Genomic DNA, 18796 nt, shown 5'->3' with positions numbered 1-18796 from the left:
GTTCTGTACATTACCACAATGAATTTTAAATGAAACAACTCAGATGCAGTTGAAGTGCAGACTTTCAGCTTTAATTCAGTGGGGTGAACAAAACAATTGCATAAAAATGTGAGGCAACTAAAGCATTTTTTTAACACAATCCCTTCATTTCAGGGGCTCAAAAGTAATTGGACAATTGACTCAAAGGCTATTTCATGGGCAGGTGTGGGCAAGTCCGTCGTTATGTCATTATCAATTAAGCAGATAAAAGGCCTGGAGTTGATTTGAGGTGTGGTGCTTGCATGTGGAAGATTTTGCTGTGAACAGACAACATGCGGTCAAAGGAGCTCTCCATGCAGGTGAAAGAAGCCATCCTTAAGCTGCGAAAACAGAAAAAAACCCATCCGAGAAATTGCTACAATATTACAAGTGGCAAAATCTACAGTTTGGTACATCCTGATAAAGAAAGCAAGCACTGGTGAACTCAATAACGCAAAAAGACCTGGATGTCCATGGAAGACAACAGTGGTGGATGATCGCAGAATCATTTCCATGGTGAAGAGAAACCCCTTCACAACAGCCAACCAAGTGAACAACACTCTCCAGGGGGTAGGCGTATCGATATCCAAGTCTACCATAAAGAGAAGACTGCATGAAAGTAAATACAGAGGGTGCACTGCAAGGTGCAAGCCACTCATAAGCCTCAAGAATAGAAAGGCTAGATTGGACTTTGCTAAAGAACATCTAGAAAACCCAGCACAGTTCTGGAAAAACATTCTTTGGACAGATGAAACCAAGATCAACCTCTACCAGAACGATGGCAAGAAAAAAGTATGGAGAAGGCGTGGAACAGCTCATTATCCAAAGCATACCACATCATCTATAAAACTCGGTGGAGGCAGTGTGATGGCTTGGGCGTGCATGGCTGCCAGTGGCACTTAAACACTAGTGTTCATTGATGATGTGACACAGGACAGAAGCAGCCGAATGAATTCTGAGGTGTTCAAAGACATGCTGTCTGCTCAAATCCAGCTAAATGCAGTCAAATTGATTGGGTGGTGTTTCATGATACAGATGGACAATGACCCAAAACATACAGCCAAAGCAACCCAGGAGTTTATTAAAGCAAAGAAGTGGAAAATTATTGAATGGCCAAGTCAGTCACCTGATCTTAACCCAATTGAGCATGTATTTCACTTGTTGAAGACTAAACTTCAGACAGAAAGACCCACAAACAAACAGCAACTGAAATCCGCTGCAGTAAAGGCCTGGCAGGGCATTAAAAAGAAGGAAACCCAGGATCTGGTCATGTCCATGAGTTCAAGACTTCAGGCTATCATTGCCAGCAAAGAGTTTTCAACCAAGTATTAGAAATGAACATTTTATTTCCAGTTATTTAATTTGTCCAGTTACTTTTGAGCCTGTGAAATGAAGGGATTGTGTTAACAAAATGCTTTAGTTGCCTCACATTTTTATGCAATCGTTTTGTTCACCCCACTGAATTAAAGCTGAAAGTCTGCACTTCAACTGCATCTGCAACTGATGCAGCAACTGCATTTTGAAATGATTTTCCAAGTTTTGCTTATCTGATACTTTCCTGAAATAAGGATGAACTTTAACTTTAAAATTAATGAATTCTCGTAATTATCTGTAATTCTGTCATGTGAGTTAAGAAAGGCAGTCATTTACTCAGAAAAGTTTTTTTTTTTTAATGTAAGGCATGGGTTCTCAACGTCGGTCCTGGGGACCCCCTGTGGCTGCGGGTTTTTGTTTCAACCCACTTCTGTTTATAATTGGAATCCGGGGCTAGTTAAGTGAACTGTTATTGCCCAAATTCTGTGTTCTGGGAACAATATGGAATTTACAAAACTATCCATCCATCCATTTTCCAACCCGCTGAATCCGAACACAGGGTCACGGTGGTCTGCTGGAGCCAATCCCACCCAACACAGGGCACAAGGCAGTAACCAATCCCAGGCAGGATGCCAACCCACCACAGGACAAACACAAACACACCCACACACCAAGCACACACTAGGGCCAATTTAGATTCACCAATCCACCTAACCTGCATGTCTTTGGACTGTGGGAGGAAACTGGAGCACCCAGAGGAAACCCACGCAGACACGGGGAGAACATGCAAACTCCACGCAGGGAGGACCCGGGAAGCGAACCCAGGTCCCCAGGTCTCCCAACTGCGAGGCAGCAGTGCTACCCACTGCGCCACCGTGCCGCCCATTTACAAAACTGGTTTGGTAAAAAAAAAAAATATATTAAAATGTACTAAGCAATTATATGGGAATAATGTATTTTTTTCTTTTTAATATTTTCATCTTGATGTTCACCAGGTGTTCTAATTGTTTAATTAATCCATTGTTTTCTAATTAGTGGGTCTAACGCTAAAGTAGTTGCAGCCTTTCATGATTCAGTGTTCTTTTCCTGGATGTCTGCTCTGCTAATTTTTAATTGTCATTAATTAGATACAACGAAGGGGGAAAAACTGCACAGAGAAAGGGCAAAATACAAAGAAAGCAACAAAAGTGAGTTAAGCATTTAAATCTATAGCAAAAATGGAAATATTTCTAAATGTCTTATAATAAATGTAAAAATCATGCCTCTGTGCTTTCTTAATATAGAATGAGAAGAGGAAAAAAATATGCTAATTAATTGAGATCAGTGTTAGCAGTTGCTCACTGATTATGAATCTGGTTGAAGAAAAAACCTGAAGTCACAGTGGGCCCCCAGGACCGACTTTGAGAACCACTGATGTAAGGGGTTAGACTATCAGGGGTTTTGAGAAAAAGCATATTTCAAGCTCATTCAAGGAAAATCTCTCCACTGATCCATCTATTTTGTGAACCTGATTTACCTGGGCTAAGAGGAGCCAGAGAAAAAGCACTGAACAGAACAGAATGGCAGTTTATCATAGTGCACACACTCATACATCAGGCCAATTAAGCTAACACCAGTTACCACGTTTTATCTTGGAAATGGGGTGGAAACTGATGTACCCAAAGAAAACCTACTTAGCAGACAGGAGAAAAGTTCAAACTTCACATAGCTGTTACCAGAACAGAAACTGAATACAGCTACCTGGAGCTGTGAGGCACTGTGAACCTCGAAACCATTAAGCAGCCCTAAATGCAGTTAAATGCTAAAATAAAGATATCAAATTGCATTCTAACTGGGAATGTAATTTGTGGAATAAAAAAAAGAATTTTTATTGTACTCTTACCCAAACAATTTCCTGAAACATGTACACTACTCTGAAATGCAAGCTTTAGAAATATGGCATATATTGCAGCAGATGTTTAAAGTTTACCTTAGAGCATCTCGTTTGTGCAGGGTTTGTTTCAGACTTCACCAAGTCACATACCTTAGGAACTGAAAACGACACACTGTCTAAAATATATGGAAAATAAAATCTACTCAGATAATCATCAAAAGGCAAAAGACTTCCAGATGTTACAAATGATCCAGATTTTATAGTAAGGCTTTTTCTTATTCACACCATACAGGGTGCACTCCTAGAATAATGTAGAGAAAGTGAAAAAAATATCTGCAGGGCATGCATGGATGGATGGATGGATGGATGCATAGATCTTTATTTGTCCCCTGGGGAAATTTGGCTTTCTACAGAAACTCTTTTAATAAATAAATACATAGATAGATAAAAAGTAAATAAATAAATACATGCATGCATACACACTATATCTAAATCTACATAAAAATATTACAAGTACAGTATGTGTTTGTTTTGTTAACACATTTACAACATATTGCCAGTATTCATTATGCATCATAAAGCTTGTCCATTGCCTTTTTCTCCTCACACTTCATTGTATAGCTATCTCTAGTGTTACTAGTCAATGGCACTGTTTCAATTTTTTTTTTGAGATCTCATTGATATTTATCATGTACATTGTGTTTGTGTTTACAACGCATATCCTGTAATTAGTATGGATCAGAATGTGTGTGTGGTTAGGGAGATCTTAAAGCTTCTTTACTTTTCCTTTTTTTTCCCCACTCATTTTTGTTCTTATAAATATCTCAACAAGAATTTAGTATCTGTACTACAATATATTCAGCACTTAAATACTTAACTTTAAATACCAATTACTGTGGCTTGTTAATAATACATTAAAATAATTCAATGAGAACAGATCATTTAGCTCAACAAGCTCATCATTTGTATTCAACTAAATACTCCAAAGCGGAGTTCTGAATGTTGAGCTCTGAATATTCCCAAAGTACTACTCTCTACCATACTGCTTGATAGCATATTCCATTTGTTTATGGTTCACTGTGTATAGGAAGTGTTTCCTAAAGGTTTCATGAAACCTATCCATAACAACATTCCATCTTTGTCCCAATGTTTTTGGTGAAAAATGTATTTTATTTTAAAGTAACAGAGGGGGCTGATTTTCCTGTTGCAGTCATTCCACCCTGCAGAGTCCGCAACAAGGATCCACTGTACTGTTTCTAATCATAACTTTAAACACTTAAATCATGTCACATCTTAATCACATTTAGTAATACTAAAAAGGTTCGGCTGCTTCAGTCTTTCTACCTTGCATCCCTGGAATCTGTTTAGTTGTAGTTCTCTGTACTTTTTCTAGCACTGCTATGATTTTTGTAATACAGAGACCAAAACTGAACACAGTACTAAAGATGAAGCCTCACAAGTACATTATATAGACTAGTCATAACACCCCTCACCCATACACTACATCTTTAAGTTTGATCCCAAGCCTCTTATTTTGAACCTTAAGGTCCCACAAAAAGTATAGTTTCTAGAGCAATTAGCAATCATTTACTAAAGTCTTTTCAAAGAGAAGAAAATAACTAACACTCTGTGTTTCTAAGACTGCTCAGTGATTTACTTTTGCAGGTCAAAGTCAAAAATATTTTTGTTATCAATATCTTGCTAACTGCATATCTATTAAGCTGGCAAGAGTCAATACTTGAGCACTATTATTGATCAATATGCAAGTTTCTGAACAGGCTAATAGGATGGCCAAGTTTGCATTTTGGAAGAAATTTGTTATGCTGCTTGGAATGTAATATTTAGCTTTTCCTGTGTAGGTACAATTATATGACATATCTGTAAATTAATTGCTTTATGTAGAGCTACTTTTATGCTAAAGTATGTATAAATTAATTGAAGTTATCTGGACACGTTTGAATAGTGCCAGGAGATCAATAACCTGTGTTTCTAGCAATAGATGTAAGGTATAAATCAACCATACACAAGATATAAGTATAAAAATCACTTGTTTTACCTTCCTGCGTAAAGAGACTGATTGCTCTCTGATGGCCCATGTCTTTTAGGACAAGAAGCAGATCTCCCACAGTCTTGTTACTCTGAGCCCATTGCCAAAGTAGTTCTCTTGTTTGGCTCTTTCCTTGTTCCGAGAGTCGTTCAAAGTACCGTACTTCAAGCCAGTTGGGTAAAATGCGTTCAGCTGTCACAAGAAATAGGGCAAAGCACACAAAAAACTGAAAACACAAGATAAAAATTCTCATTGGAACACATAAATTACTATCTATCTATCTATCTGTCTATATTTAAGTAAAACTCAACCTGATGACCAGCATAAACTTTGGAAGATCCTTAGTTCAGAAGTATCTCGAGACAACCAGGCTACCCTACCATCTGAATGTCCTCTGGCAGCCCTGGTCCCTGTTTTTGTGTTAAAGAAACAGATTTCCATGAGTGTTGTTGACTCAAAAACTAACAAGAGAATCCAAATTAAAACAAATCAGATAACCAAGAAGCAAGAGTAATTAGGGCTGGGTCGTGTCAGGCACCTAATAAATCAGTTTCACAACAAATGCAGCAGGTTCCTAGAAGTCCCTTATTAACTTTATTGGCTTTGGAATGTATATTCCTATATTTAATGAGGATCTGATTAAATATATCCCATGTCTGGCCCTTCCTTTATGTTGTACACATCAAGGAACATACCCCTGACAACTCTTTAACAGCCAGAAAAACTTTACTATGTTGCTAGCTCATCTTTTTGATGTGAAAAACAAAGCTACAAATTTGGTTTCACATGTGCATCATGCAGTTTAAGTAAAACAGTACTTGTACACCACAAACTAACAGCTATATAACCAAACAGACTTTTTTTTCCTGAACACTTTATCTTTATGAATAGAAAAAAACAAGTACTTCCTTATCTTCTTCCTATGGTGTACTTTGAAGTTTCGTGTTTCTTTAAAAGTACCTAAATTTCTCATTTCTACATTTAATCTCATTTACATCGTAAACTGACAGAACATTATTTTGTCTCTATACATCGGTCAGGATTCAGCTATCTGATAGGTATGTGTAACGTCCTTAATTTAGCATCATCTAATTTTTTAGATATTTTATTTACATAACCATATAACTTAAACGGTGCAGTGACAACTGCAACAAATCCTCCATTTTTAAGATTCTCCAAATCATAAAAGCATCCATGCTTTCTGATTACACACAGAGTGTTAAGGTCACTTTGCAGTTTAACAACACAATTTTCCCCTGAGAAACAGTGCCTCGAGAGAGTCTCCAGGGAGTTCAGTGAGAGAGTCCAGAGAATATCTTTAAATGGCATGAGTGAAACTAGTGTATGAAGAAAGGTTCTCAAGATTGGTTTAAAGGCACTTCCAGTTACAAAACCTCTGCTTTCCCATTGGTGCATTGTTTTGTCTGTCTCGTAACTCTCTTTCCTTAAATTACAGGTCTTTGTTCTTGCTTGAGTCCATTTTGTGTCTTCGTGCAAAGATGTCAGTGCAACTCAAATTTACACCTTTGTTATCAGATAAAGTACTGGCTGGTCCTTATATGAAGAGTTCAGTCCCTTACTTTGGAATGGTGGAGGAATGTGAAGCTGGGTGTCTGTTAAATCTGCTGCCTTAACAGGCTTGGTGTGTGGCAAAAAGACAAATTAAGAATAAAACTAAACTGATGCTTTTCTTAAAATCATTCTTCCCAGGTTTGCCAACACTCAGTTAAATTCTGTACTAATAACTGATAGTAGCTTTTGTCACTAAGTGGCTAAATGCTGTCTCTGTTATTCTTTATCTTTGAAAGGTAATACAGTATTATGGTTGGTTCTAGGTTTGATGCATTTGATATAGACCTCTGCCCCTACAACCCTGAAGTGGAATGGGTTGGTTCAGTAATGGCGGGGTGGGTTGATCATGATGAGCACCATCTCAAAATGCTTTGCATTCTTGAAATATCACATTTGTTTGCTATTGAAACCAGAGGAACAAAACTATCAAATGGAAAAGTATATCAACATAGTGAGGCTTCTTCTAAGAATATAAAAGAGAAGAGGGTGAGAGGGAGAGAATTAAAGTGAACTATCTAAACAATATCAAAGGTAAAAGATCCCCTTTTTGAAATCATGAAACAGTGGAATGTGGACCCTGCAGGGTGGAATGACTGCAACAGGAAAATCAGCCCCCTCTGTTACATTCTGTGTTGTTACATTTACATAACCTATGCAGCGAGAATGGTGTATGTTGATGAAGTGTGCAAATAAGAATTCCATTGTACTTTGGACACATAACAACCTGCATTTTTAATCATCCGTCCATCCATCCATTCCCTTCCGCTTATCCGAGATTGGGTCGCGGGTGCAGCAGCTTGAGCACAGATGCCCAGACTTCCCTCTCCCTGGCCACTTCTACTAGCTCTTCCAGGAGAATTCCGAGGCGTTCTCAGGCCAGCCAAGAGACATAGTCCCTCCAGTGTGTCCTGGGTCTTCCCCGGGGCTTCCTCCCAGTTAGACATGCCCGGAACACCTCACCAGGGAGGGGTCCAGGAGGCATTTGATCAGATGCCCGAGCCACCTCATCTGACTCCTCTTGATGCGGAGGAGCAGTGGCTCTACTCTGAGCTCCTCCCGGATGACCGAGCTTCTCACCCTATCTTTAAGAGAAAGCCCAGACACCCTGCGGAGGAAACTCATTTCAGCCGCTTGTATTTGCAATCTCGTTCTTTTGGTCACTACCCATAGCTCATGACCATAGGTGAGGGTAGAAACGTAGATTGACTGGCAAATTGACAGCTTTGCCTTTCGGCTCAGCTCTCTTTCACCATGACAGATCGATGCAGAGCCCACATCACTGCGGATGCCGCACCAATCCGCCTGTCGATCTCCCGCTCTATTCTTCCCTCACTCATGAACAAGACCCTGAGACACTTGAACTCCTCCACTTGGGGCAGAATCTTGCTCGCAATCCTGAGAGGGCACTCCACCCTTTTCCGGCTGAGAACCATGGTCTCGGATTTGGAGGTGCTGATTCCCATCCCAGCCACTTCACACTTGGCTGCGAACCGATCCAGAGAGAGCTGAAGATCACGGCCTGATGAAGCAAACAGGACAACATCATCTGCAAAAACCAGCGACCCAATCCTGAGCCCACCAAACCGGACCCCCTCAATGCCTTGGCTGCACCTAGAAATTCTGTCCACAAAAAGTTATGAACAGAATCATTGACAAAGGGCAGCCCTGGCAGAGTCCAACTCTCACCGGAAACAGGTTCGACTTACTGCTGGCAATGTGGACCAAGCTCTGACACCGGTTGTACAGGGACCGAACATCCCTTATCAGGGGGTTCCGGTACCCCATACTCCCGGTGCACCCCCCCACAGGATTCCCTGAGGGACATGGTCAAATGCCTTTTCCAATTCCACAAAACACATGCAGACTGGTTGGGCAAACTCCCATGCACACTCCAGGACTCTGCCAAGGGTGTAGAGTTGGTCCACTGTTTAATCACGTTCATAATATGATAATTGATTTTAAATCAATTTTGAAATATTTTTTATCACACATAGTGGAAGACTGTGAGTAAATTGTACGTATAGCATTTTTTCAGTGAATATTGTCTAGTTGTTTACAGAACAGAGACAGCAATTCACATCCTTACATCTGGGCATCAGCACTGAATAATGTCAATAACCGTGCTTGGAGATGATTTTTCGAGGTGAAAAGTATATCCCAGCTGGAAACCATGCCAATGAAAATGTGCTGCGAAGGGAGACGAGCAGTGGGCTGAAGCACACAACCAGTCTCATTTGCAAATGGCTGAATCTCACAAACATATTTTTGCTATTTTCCTATCTAAAACAACAGAAATATGCTCTTTTACACTATGTGTTAAAACTCAAAATGCAGCTCAATACCTGGTAACACTCCTGGCTTAAAAGTTTACATATTCAGTATGTTTTTGTTATCTTAATTGGATTTGTGTCCCTTGAAAAACATTTTAAACAAAAGAATATGTATTATATATTTTTTTAATTTATAAAAAAAATGTTTTACTTTAGAACTCAACCTAACATGACAAATTAATGTATACCATAATTGTGAGCAAATAACAACAACTTGAAAAATACCAAATTTAAAGAGAAGACTGTGTGGAGACCTAATCTAAATCTTTGAAATTCATAAAGCCATTGATAAAACTGACACATCAGAATTCCTCCTTGAATAGTGAATAACATACTTAAGGACACTAGTGAAAATAAAGACTTTTTTTTTTTTTTTAAGATAAAACCCTGTGATGATTCGGGCCAGCTCCACACTCCCTGATTGCTGGCAGGAGCCTCTTGAACCCAGAACTGCCAATAACATACCAGAGGATGAGCTGCAACAAGTGAGCACACAGTCAGCAAGGGGCTGTTACAAGTGTCCAAAGTGCAGTGCAGATATCTTCACATAAATAATCCATAAAATTTGAAATTTACTGGTTAAATTATGCAATAAATAATCCAATACAAATGAGGTTAAAATACAGGCAGAATCTTCTTTTAAAACAGTCAACAGCTCCAATGCACTTTCTAAAATGTGACTTCTCCTCAGCTTATCCCATCAAGATCTTGAAGCAAGAGAAGGTGCAATCATCCATTAATCCCAAGTTCCGGTTTTCATCACCAGTCCTTTGACATCTGTAGGATGCCACTCTGAACCCCATTCACATCTCCATCAGCACCTACCTGGGAGATGCTGCACAGCAGGACCATTCCTACTCTTCACCTCCCCCAGGGCATACTCCTGACCAACTGCCTCCTTTCTTCCCAGCATGGGATCTCTTGATCCTGCCTCTTTCTCCCTTAACCTCCATTCCTTCTTTTTTCCTTTATCTTTTCCTTTGCCATGCAGGCTCCCTTTACAGCGCCAATTGGAGGCATGTGTTGTCCTCCACCTGCTCCAAGGTGTGAATGAAGCACTTGACTGACCTTCTGATATTTGGACATGAATGTACGATTAGCCAAGCACACGTATCAACCTCAGAGTTGCGTGCCCACACTCGTACTGTATGTGCACTTGCACCAACTTGCACCCTGCACTCAATTACTTATTAAAATCAACCTTCACCAATTACTTCTTATCACAAAGCCAAGAAGCTTTTCTTCACACAAATGGCATAGGAATCTTTAAAAAACTTTTGAGTCAAGTAATCAACATTTAAAAGGCACCTGAATAAGATGTTGGGACAACTTAGCTATTAGCTAAGTAAAAGAGCTCATGGGACTGAAGGGTCTCCCCTCATTTGTGAAACTTTTTATATTCTTAAGAATGTGTGAAATTATTTTTTGTAATCTTCATTCACAACAAATTTTATCTTCACAACTGTTGAATGAATTGAGTCAGTGTACTGTGGAAATGTTGACATTCTATTTACAGTGTGACTTTAGTAATCATCATTAACATTAAAAAATCTTTAGGAAAGCTGAGAAAATGTTGATTTTAAGTGTAGTACTTAAGAGATTCCTCTTACCCATACACATTTTCAAAACAGGAAACCAATTGCAAATGTTAGGGTTGACAATTGCTTTAAATGCCAAAAATGTTTGTATGAGGGTCACTCACAGCTCTAAAGCGCTCCAGTGTGAGTGACTGTGCCTTGCATTCACACCTTCTGCTTGAAGCACCCAGGATAAGATCTGGCTCCTTTCGACTTCAAGGTTAGATTAAACATGTTGAATGAATAGCTGGACAGATCCTCCTTTAACTTCATATGCAGGTATACCACCCTCTGAAGGACCCCTAGTACCTACACTGCCACTCAGATGGACATTCAAGTCACCATTGCAGATTTTCCTTTCACTTAGCACTCATACAGTATTAGATCCTCTTGTCACATGTCAACATATTGTCAAAAACATTCCAGGAATGCAATCAATCACATTATCTTAGAAGTAAAATTTAGTAGACTGATCCAAAAAGCATTAAAGGTTCATGCATAAGAAAATGAACAGTCACAAGAGGAAACCATATGGTTTACTGTGCAACAGGAGTTCAGCCTGCCAGCAGAATCACACATGCTACTTCACACAGATAGCTTTATCAGAGCCGACTCAAAGTAAAAATACAAGGCACAAAAAACTACCAAAATGTACATGCAAATAAAGTGCTGTCTGTTGAATACATACAGTATAAAACAAATTCAATAATTTGTTTTTTTTCCCAAGTACCACTTTCTTTTGATCTCAACATTCAAATTAAATTCAAGTTCAATGTTATACGTACTTAGTACAATTAAATTCCTTTAATTGAAAAGCCACTTGTTCTCTGCTTCATTACAAATGGCTTGTCTCACACATGTGTGTTGGTGGATCACCCTCTGGGCTCATCTGAGGTAGGTATTACTAACGCAGGGTCGAGAGGGGGTGCTTGCGATAACCTCCTCTTTTATTCCCTCTGCAGTACAGAGAAAACGCCCAGTGAGTGTAACTGACTCTGCCCCTTCCAGTTCCCCACCTATAAAGTCTGCAGCTCCCAGAAAGAGGCATTCAGTTTGGAACAAACAGAACCACAAGATAGAGCTCCTTCTGCCCTGACCAGAACCGACATTTGCTTAGCCTGACAACTTCCTTGTTTCATTTTTTTAACCTTATATTGGTGCACATAGTGGCTCTTTTTCGTTATTTTGTGGTCAGAATTTAACAGGGATGACAGGGTTGGTGCCACAACATTTATCTGTGCTTTCACTGACCACACTTATTTTACTTCTGTTCATCTAGTAAGGATTACTTTAATTTTCTACAAATCTTTTATTTCCTTTTCAAATCTGCTTCTATATAGGGCTTTCTTGTTCTACAGTGCAGTTTTCTGAATTAGAGCTAATTGAAGCATTGTAAACTACTGAGCTGTAATGGAAAAAAGAAGAGTAAGATAAAATACAAAGATGCTTCCAAAACATTCTTAAGAACAGATGAGATACAGTATGCAAGGTAATGTTCAGGATACTGGTGTAAATTACATGACACCTAGAATCTACATGTACAAGACTGAACACACATTGGTTATACAGTAATCCCTCGCTACTTCGCGGTTCACTTTTTGCGGATTCACGACTTCGCGGGTTTTTAAATACAAGTGATTGCCCGCCTATCGCGGAAGTTATGTTCCAGACCCATCAGCAACAGGAGAAAATCCGCGATATAGAAAGACCATATAAATAAACATTTTTATAGTTTAAGCCTTAAAATACCAATCCCACATGCTTTAAACACATGTAAACTTATAAAACACACTTTGTTAACACATATGATATGTGGATGTCGGGCTAAGGATATGAGTAACATCTCACTATTATAAAACATTTTAACTTCACGCAAGACAAGACAGTGAGACAGGAAAATAGGTGATGTACACCTAAAAGCCTGATTGTACAGGCTTTTAAATTATTGACACGCAGAGCGACAAGCAGCACAAAGCCAGCACAAAGTCCCCTTCTCCTTAGCATTCATTCAGCTCCCCACCCCCTTGACAATGCGAAGTGGCAGGAGCGTACTGCGCTTCCGGGGAGGGGGGGTTTGAGCGAAGGTGCGTTCAGCTCTCACTCACACACCCACACACACACACACACACTCCTCCTTCCGAACGCGCAGAGCGACAAGCAGGCATTTCGGCAGAAGCAGCACAAAGTCCATTTCTGCTCAGCGTCAGTTCAGCTGCCCCCCTTCACAAAGCGAGTGCAAACACATTGACGTCTGATCACTGCGTGCAGTGTGCAGTGTTGGTCTAAGGTGTTTAAGAATGTAGAAAGTGTTTAAGAGCATAGGAAGTGTTTATAAGAAAGGTTAACAAGAGAGTAAGAAAGGTTTATAAGAGTGTGGGAAGGGTTTATAAAGCCTTAAAATATGTATAAATAATAAAATAAATATAGGTCGCTACTTCGCGGATTTTCACCTATCGCGGGGGGCTCTGGAACGTAACCCCCGCGATAGGTGAGGGATTACTGTATCGAAATTTCTTCATTACTTGGGTACATGCAAACTAAAAAGATTTAATTCAATTAAATCAGGAAACTCTCAACCAATACACAGCATATTGTTTTCTAGGGTGATGATTCTGCAAAACAGATGTCAGTTTAGCAAGTATCTAATATGATTGGTTATTAGTTATTAACACACAAGTTACAAAAACATTATCTTCTGGATGATGAGATGTATGATGACAAAAGTTTTAAATACATTCATTTGATATGAATTTTATGGATCTAGCACTCTAGCTGCAAAGCAGAACAGGTCATCAGTTATGCATCTTTACTGAAACTGTTGAGGCTTATGACCTATTTTTATACTTTTCTATCATTTCCTTCAAACATTTCAGAAAAAGGAGCTTTCTGTACTTGAGGCTGTCCATACAGGTACATGCATGTTGCCTTAAAAACAAACACTAAGGTTGTTCTTGAAAGTCAAACTGAATTACAAAGTTTCCTTTCAGAAACAGTAAAAACAAAGACAATCTCCTTTCAAACTGTCTAAAAGGTTGCCTAAAGGAACCCAGTCATGCAAAGGGAACAATCCTCATTACAGGCTCTTATAAGGCATAGAGCAAAGTTGTGCCCCATGAGCGAATGAGAAACTCTGTAGTTAATAGTTTCAAGTGGAAAGAAATTCTATGATGTTCAACTTGGTAAAGTTACATACAGTTAGGTCCATAAATATTTGGACAGAGACAACTTTTTTCTAATTTTGGTTCTGTACATTGCCACAATGAATTTTAAATGAAACAACTCAGATGCAGTTGAAGTGCAGACTTTCAGCTTTAATTCAGTGGGGTGAACAAAACAATTGCATAAAAATATCAGGCAACTAAAGCATTTTTTACTTATTTTATACTATAAGCATACTCCACTTCACATTTTCCGTTACTACCTGATGTGCTTTGTGCATGCATGATGTCACTATCCCATCTGTATTCCAGACAGATTTGCACCCTGCACATGCTTATAAACAAAAACTTGCAGCAAGTTCATTTGAGGAGTACATTGGCTGACCATAATGAGAATATTATGAGTACTGCCACCAAATATGTAACACACTGATCTCTGTATGCTCACTTGTAGTGGAGTCTCATTGGCTTATTTCATATGCTGGACGAATGCATGAATAATTTGCTACGAGTCAAAACAAGACTTAAAGGAGCCGTCTCCCTACCCAAGTCAGAAAACAAATGAGCCAAAGAAATAATAACAAAAGATTTATTTTACACTATTTACAAGGTGTTTCTATCTTCTTGATGGAAAAAAGTATAAAACATCTGCACAGATACACTGAAAACAAAAAAAAAAAAATGTACTAAATGCGTGGACCCATGACTTCAAACAATGTAATGAGCCAGTACCACACCACCACTTTGTGGTACAGCCAATGTCTGCCCTGAAGATTAGAATTCTGCAAACACAATTATATACTGTATTTTGTTTTACTTACTAGTTTTATTTCATTTATTGTATTTCATGTGTGGTATTGTAATGTAGGGTGAAGTCAACAGGATGTAGTACACAAAGGCAGCTTCAAGCATTTTTGATAACCAAGCCCTTACAATGCTGACCATTGCGAACCTTTCTTGCAGATCTGTTCAACTACATCTGTAAAAGGACAAGTGTCAGAATGACTACTCAAGCTGATGTCACCTCACTTTATGAAGTGACACAATATATAGTATGGATCCATAAATGATATCTACATGATGTAAAAATTGCCTAAAAATAACTTTAGCGAACAAAAGTATGTTTTATAACTGAAATGTGTCCATAGAACAACACAATTTTTACTAGCAAGTTTCCCACAGACTAATCATAGTAGTACAATAAGAAGAACAGACTTTGAATACAACACAGACCATAAATGGAACATAATACAAAAATGCAACATCAAAAATGAGAGGAATACAAAAAACACTCATGTAGTTATCAGTATGAGAGACTCTTGGAATAGTTTTATGACCATTTAATAAAATTATTCTTAAGTCTAGAAGTGTGCCAACAATCCTGTACCTTTATTCAGAAGGTATGAGTGGCTTTGTGGGAAAGCTGATGTCTTTAATACTACTGTGTACTTTGTTAAAAATTGTTATACTGTATGACCTGAACAGAAGGCAGCTCTGTGCCAGTAACATTTGAGCTTGATTCTCCATACCCTTCAGTGCTTTGCCATCTTGTGTGAAGCACATGTCCTACCAGAATGTTTAGAGCCAGTGATTACAGATTTCACTGTTTACCTGTAGGAGCTGGTAAGCATACAGTAGTTGTAGACATTCAGGCTTTCCTCAGGCATTTACTACAGAAGAGTAAACATTTTACAAATGAGAGAATACAATGTAAATTGACAATTAGTTAAAAGTAAAGGCTGTTCTACTCTCCCCAAAAACATGCATAGGAAGACAAAATAATCAAGATTGACAATAATCTGTGAAGAATGGTATTCACTGAAGCTGTGACAAAGTGAACCTATGAAGAAAAAAAAGTGGCTCAGTGTGAGCAGATTCACAGCTGAAGAAATGTAAAGGATGATCTAATCATGTTGCCTAATAATGAAGTTAATTAACAGACCCATCTCTTGTTAAAATTGTAATTATTTAAGTATACAGTCATACATGTGTCTTTTAAGTCTACACTTAGAAGTATTTACTTGAGTTGCCTGCAGCAATTTAAACTCCCGAAAGAATCCTACCATTCCTTTTCCGAATTCTCAGTATTTGAAGTTTATCCACAATGCTTTGTCGTCTAGACTGTCTAGTATATTTGATATCATAAGAAGTATTCACTGCCCACCTGCTTGCAATGTATTATCAGCTCATGACCATGTAGGCATATTATTCTTTAAGTTACAAAATAACTCTAATAGTGGGTGGTAAGCACTAGGACTGCAGATTTTCTATCTAAGTCATCTCTAAAAATACATATTTATTTTAATAAAGAAAATCAGTTCACATGCAGGGCAGCATGGCGGCAGCATGGTAGTACTGCCTCACAGAATTAGGATCAAGGTTTACATTCCAGGTCCTCCTTGTGTGGGGTTTACATGTTCTCCCTGTGTCTCCAAGCACTTCAGTTTCCTCCCACAGTCCATATATATGCAGGTTAGAAGGACTGGTGTCACTAAATTGCCACTTTGTGATTGTGAATGTGTGTGTTCACCCTGTGATGGACTGGCACCCTGTCTAGGGGTTGTTCAATGCATCCTATTTTTGCTGGTTTAGACTATCTCTCTAGCCCTGCAACCCCCTCTGCGACCGTGCTCAGGATTAAGCAGGTTAGAAAATGACACTCAATTCACGTGCTAAACTTTCACACACCATTAAGTCTTTTTATATATACTTTACCTTAGACAGTGGTCTTGTTTTTTTCTAAAATGTATAATACCTATTACATAACACAACAGACATGTATGTACAAAGTTTGATAAAATACATGTATTTTTAGAAACTCTATAATTACAGTACATGGCTTGGTTCAGCATATTTTATTTCATTCTTTTGTACTTTAACTTTTTTATTTCTGTTTGTGTGCTCACACTATTTGTTGTTGTTTGCAACCAGTCATATACTATGATATACAGTGCATCCGGAAAGTATTCACAGCGCATCACTTTTTCCACATTTTGTTATGTTACAGCCTTATTCCAAAATGGATTAAATTCAATTATTTCCTCAGAATTCTATACACAACACCCCATAATGTCAATGAAACTGAACTGTTAAAGTACACCAAACAATGAGTAAAATTCCATATCTTTCGAGTTCTTTTGACACCTCAATTCAAATCAACCAATTCTTGAAAAATCATTACAAAAGAAATCTAACAATTAACAGAACCTGTGCTAAAATAATTTGCATTTATTTACAAAAGCACACAAAGAAACGCTGTATCCCACACACTACCACATACTTTTTCTATTGTGTACAGGTGAGTATTGCCACATTTTGCAAATTTTCACAGTGAACCCCCCCCCAAAAAAAGTACTGTCAGTAGTTTGGTTCCACTTCAAGCACAGTAAATAGGTAATATCTAACTAAAGATAAACATAATTAATACAGTATAGACATCTAATCTTATAGAACAGATGTATTTTTTTAAATCTAAATATACTTATGTTTGATCATTGATGCAAACAACTTGGGAAATGTTATAAGTCAGAGTGCAAACTGCCGTTTCTAGAAGCAGCAAGACACAAAGTACAGTAAGTACACAAGGACAAAACAGAACACTAAACAAGATGAGATAACACAATGCCATAATTCAATCATTCAGGACAGACTTTGTCCCAGTCATTAAGAAGCTCAGTTCACCTGCTAAACAAAAATAAAACTCAATATGAACATAAAATGGCCAGTAATGCAGTTTAAACCATAACTGATACACGAACATTGAAAAAAAGAAAAAATTAACTACAAAGGCTGCAGTGAAATGAATTGATGAGGGTGTGCAGACTTCTTCTGATGTGATGTGAATTACTGGCTAGTGTAGTTATTTGACCACTGTCAAAGTAGGGGTATTTTCTGGGTGCAAGTTAAGTAGGAAAAAGTGTGCTTTGCAATACGGTAGTCACTGCAGCTCTTACACCACCACCGTCCCCGCTGCTGTCTGCTTATACGCTATGCACCAGAACTGCAAACATTTTACGGAACTTCACTTAGCAGGGATCCATTTTATCAGGAAAATAGAAAGCCACATTGCAAGTGCTGCACATGCCAGAATGGCCTTCTCATATGCAGTAACATGTTTAATCTTTAGATGCTGTACTACGTGAACATTCATCCTAGGGAAACCAAACTATTTGCAAACAGCAGTGGTAACCCTACCTGTTCTAAATGCTTCCTCTTCTGATTATCACTATTTTTTTCAACTCTCAATTTCAGTTGACGTAGTCAGGCTTAGAAAGAGAGATGGAGATTTTTGTGCATTTTATTTAACATTCAGAAGAAGCTGTGGAACTTTAAACATAAATGCTGAACATCACAATATTTCCATCCATCCATCCATTTTCCAACCCGCTGAATCCGAACACAGGGTCACGGGGGTCTGCTGGAGCCAATCCCAGCCAACACAGGGCACGAGGCAGGGAACCAATCCTGGGCAGGGTGCCAACCCACCGCAGGACACACACAAACACACCCACACACCAAGCACACACTAGGGCCAATTTAGAATCGCCAATCCACCTAACCTGCATGTCTTTGGACTGTGGGAGGAAACCGGAGCACCCGGAGGAAACCCACGCAGACACGGGGAGAACATGCAAACTCCACGCAGGGAGGACCCGGGAAGCGAACCCAGGTCCCCAGATCTCCCAACTGCGAGGCAGCAGCGCTACCCACTGCGCCACCGTGCCGCCCCATCACAATATTTGCATATTGATTATTAAATATGAATCAAAAATTTGATATATTGCTCAGTACCTGGTAGAGATGCTTTATAACATAAATTCACATTCTGACAATTTAAAGCCACAAATTATCCTAATTGGCATTTCTTTGGGATGTGGGAGAAAGACAGAAGTACCCAATTGAAAACT

General features: G+C 38.8%; 1 protein-coding gene across 2 annotated transcripts in view; it reads right to left on the bottom strand.

Annotated features, from left to right (window-relative positions):
- irak3 (interleukin-1 receptor-associated kinase 3) overlaps positions 1-18796 on the bottom strand; it is a 67617-nt gene that overhangs the window by 45492 nt on the left and 3329 nt on the right. Inside the window, exons 2-3 of one of the 2 annotated variants that reach the window (XM_028806866.2) lie at positions 5262-5444; positions 3302-3381 (exon numbers count right to left, since the gene is read on the bottom strand). In XM_028806866.2, coding sequence (XP_028662699.1) covers positions 3302-3381; positions 5262-5444 — 263 coding nt within the window. The remainder of the gene's footprint in view (positions 1-3301; positions 3382-5261; positions 5445-18796) is intronic. The other variant, XM_028806876.2, reaches the window with a different exon arrangement.

The sequence above is a fragment of the Erpetoichthys calabaricus genome, chromosome 1 (genome assembly GCF_900747795.2).
Source record: "Erpetoichthys calabaricus chromosome 1, fErpCal1.3, whole genome shotgun sequence".
Taxonomy (NCBI): Eukaryota; Metazoa; Chordata; class Cladistia; order Polypteriformes; family Polypteridae; genus Erpetoichthys; species Erpetoichthys calabaricus.
The sequence above is the reverse complement of the archived record's forward strand: the minus strand, read 5'-3'. Positions and strand labels throughout refer to the sequence as shown.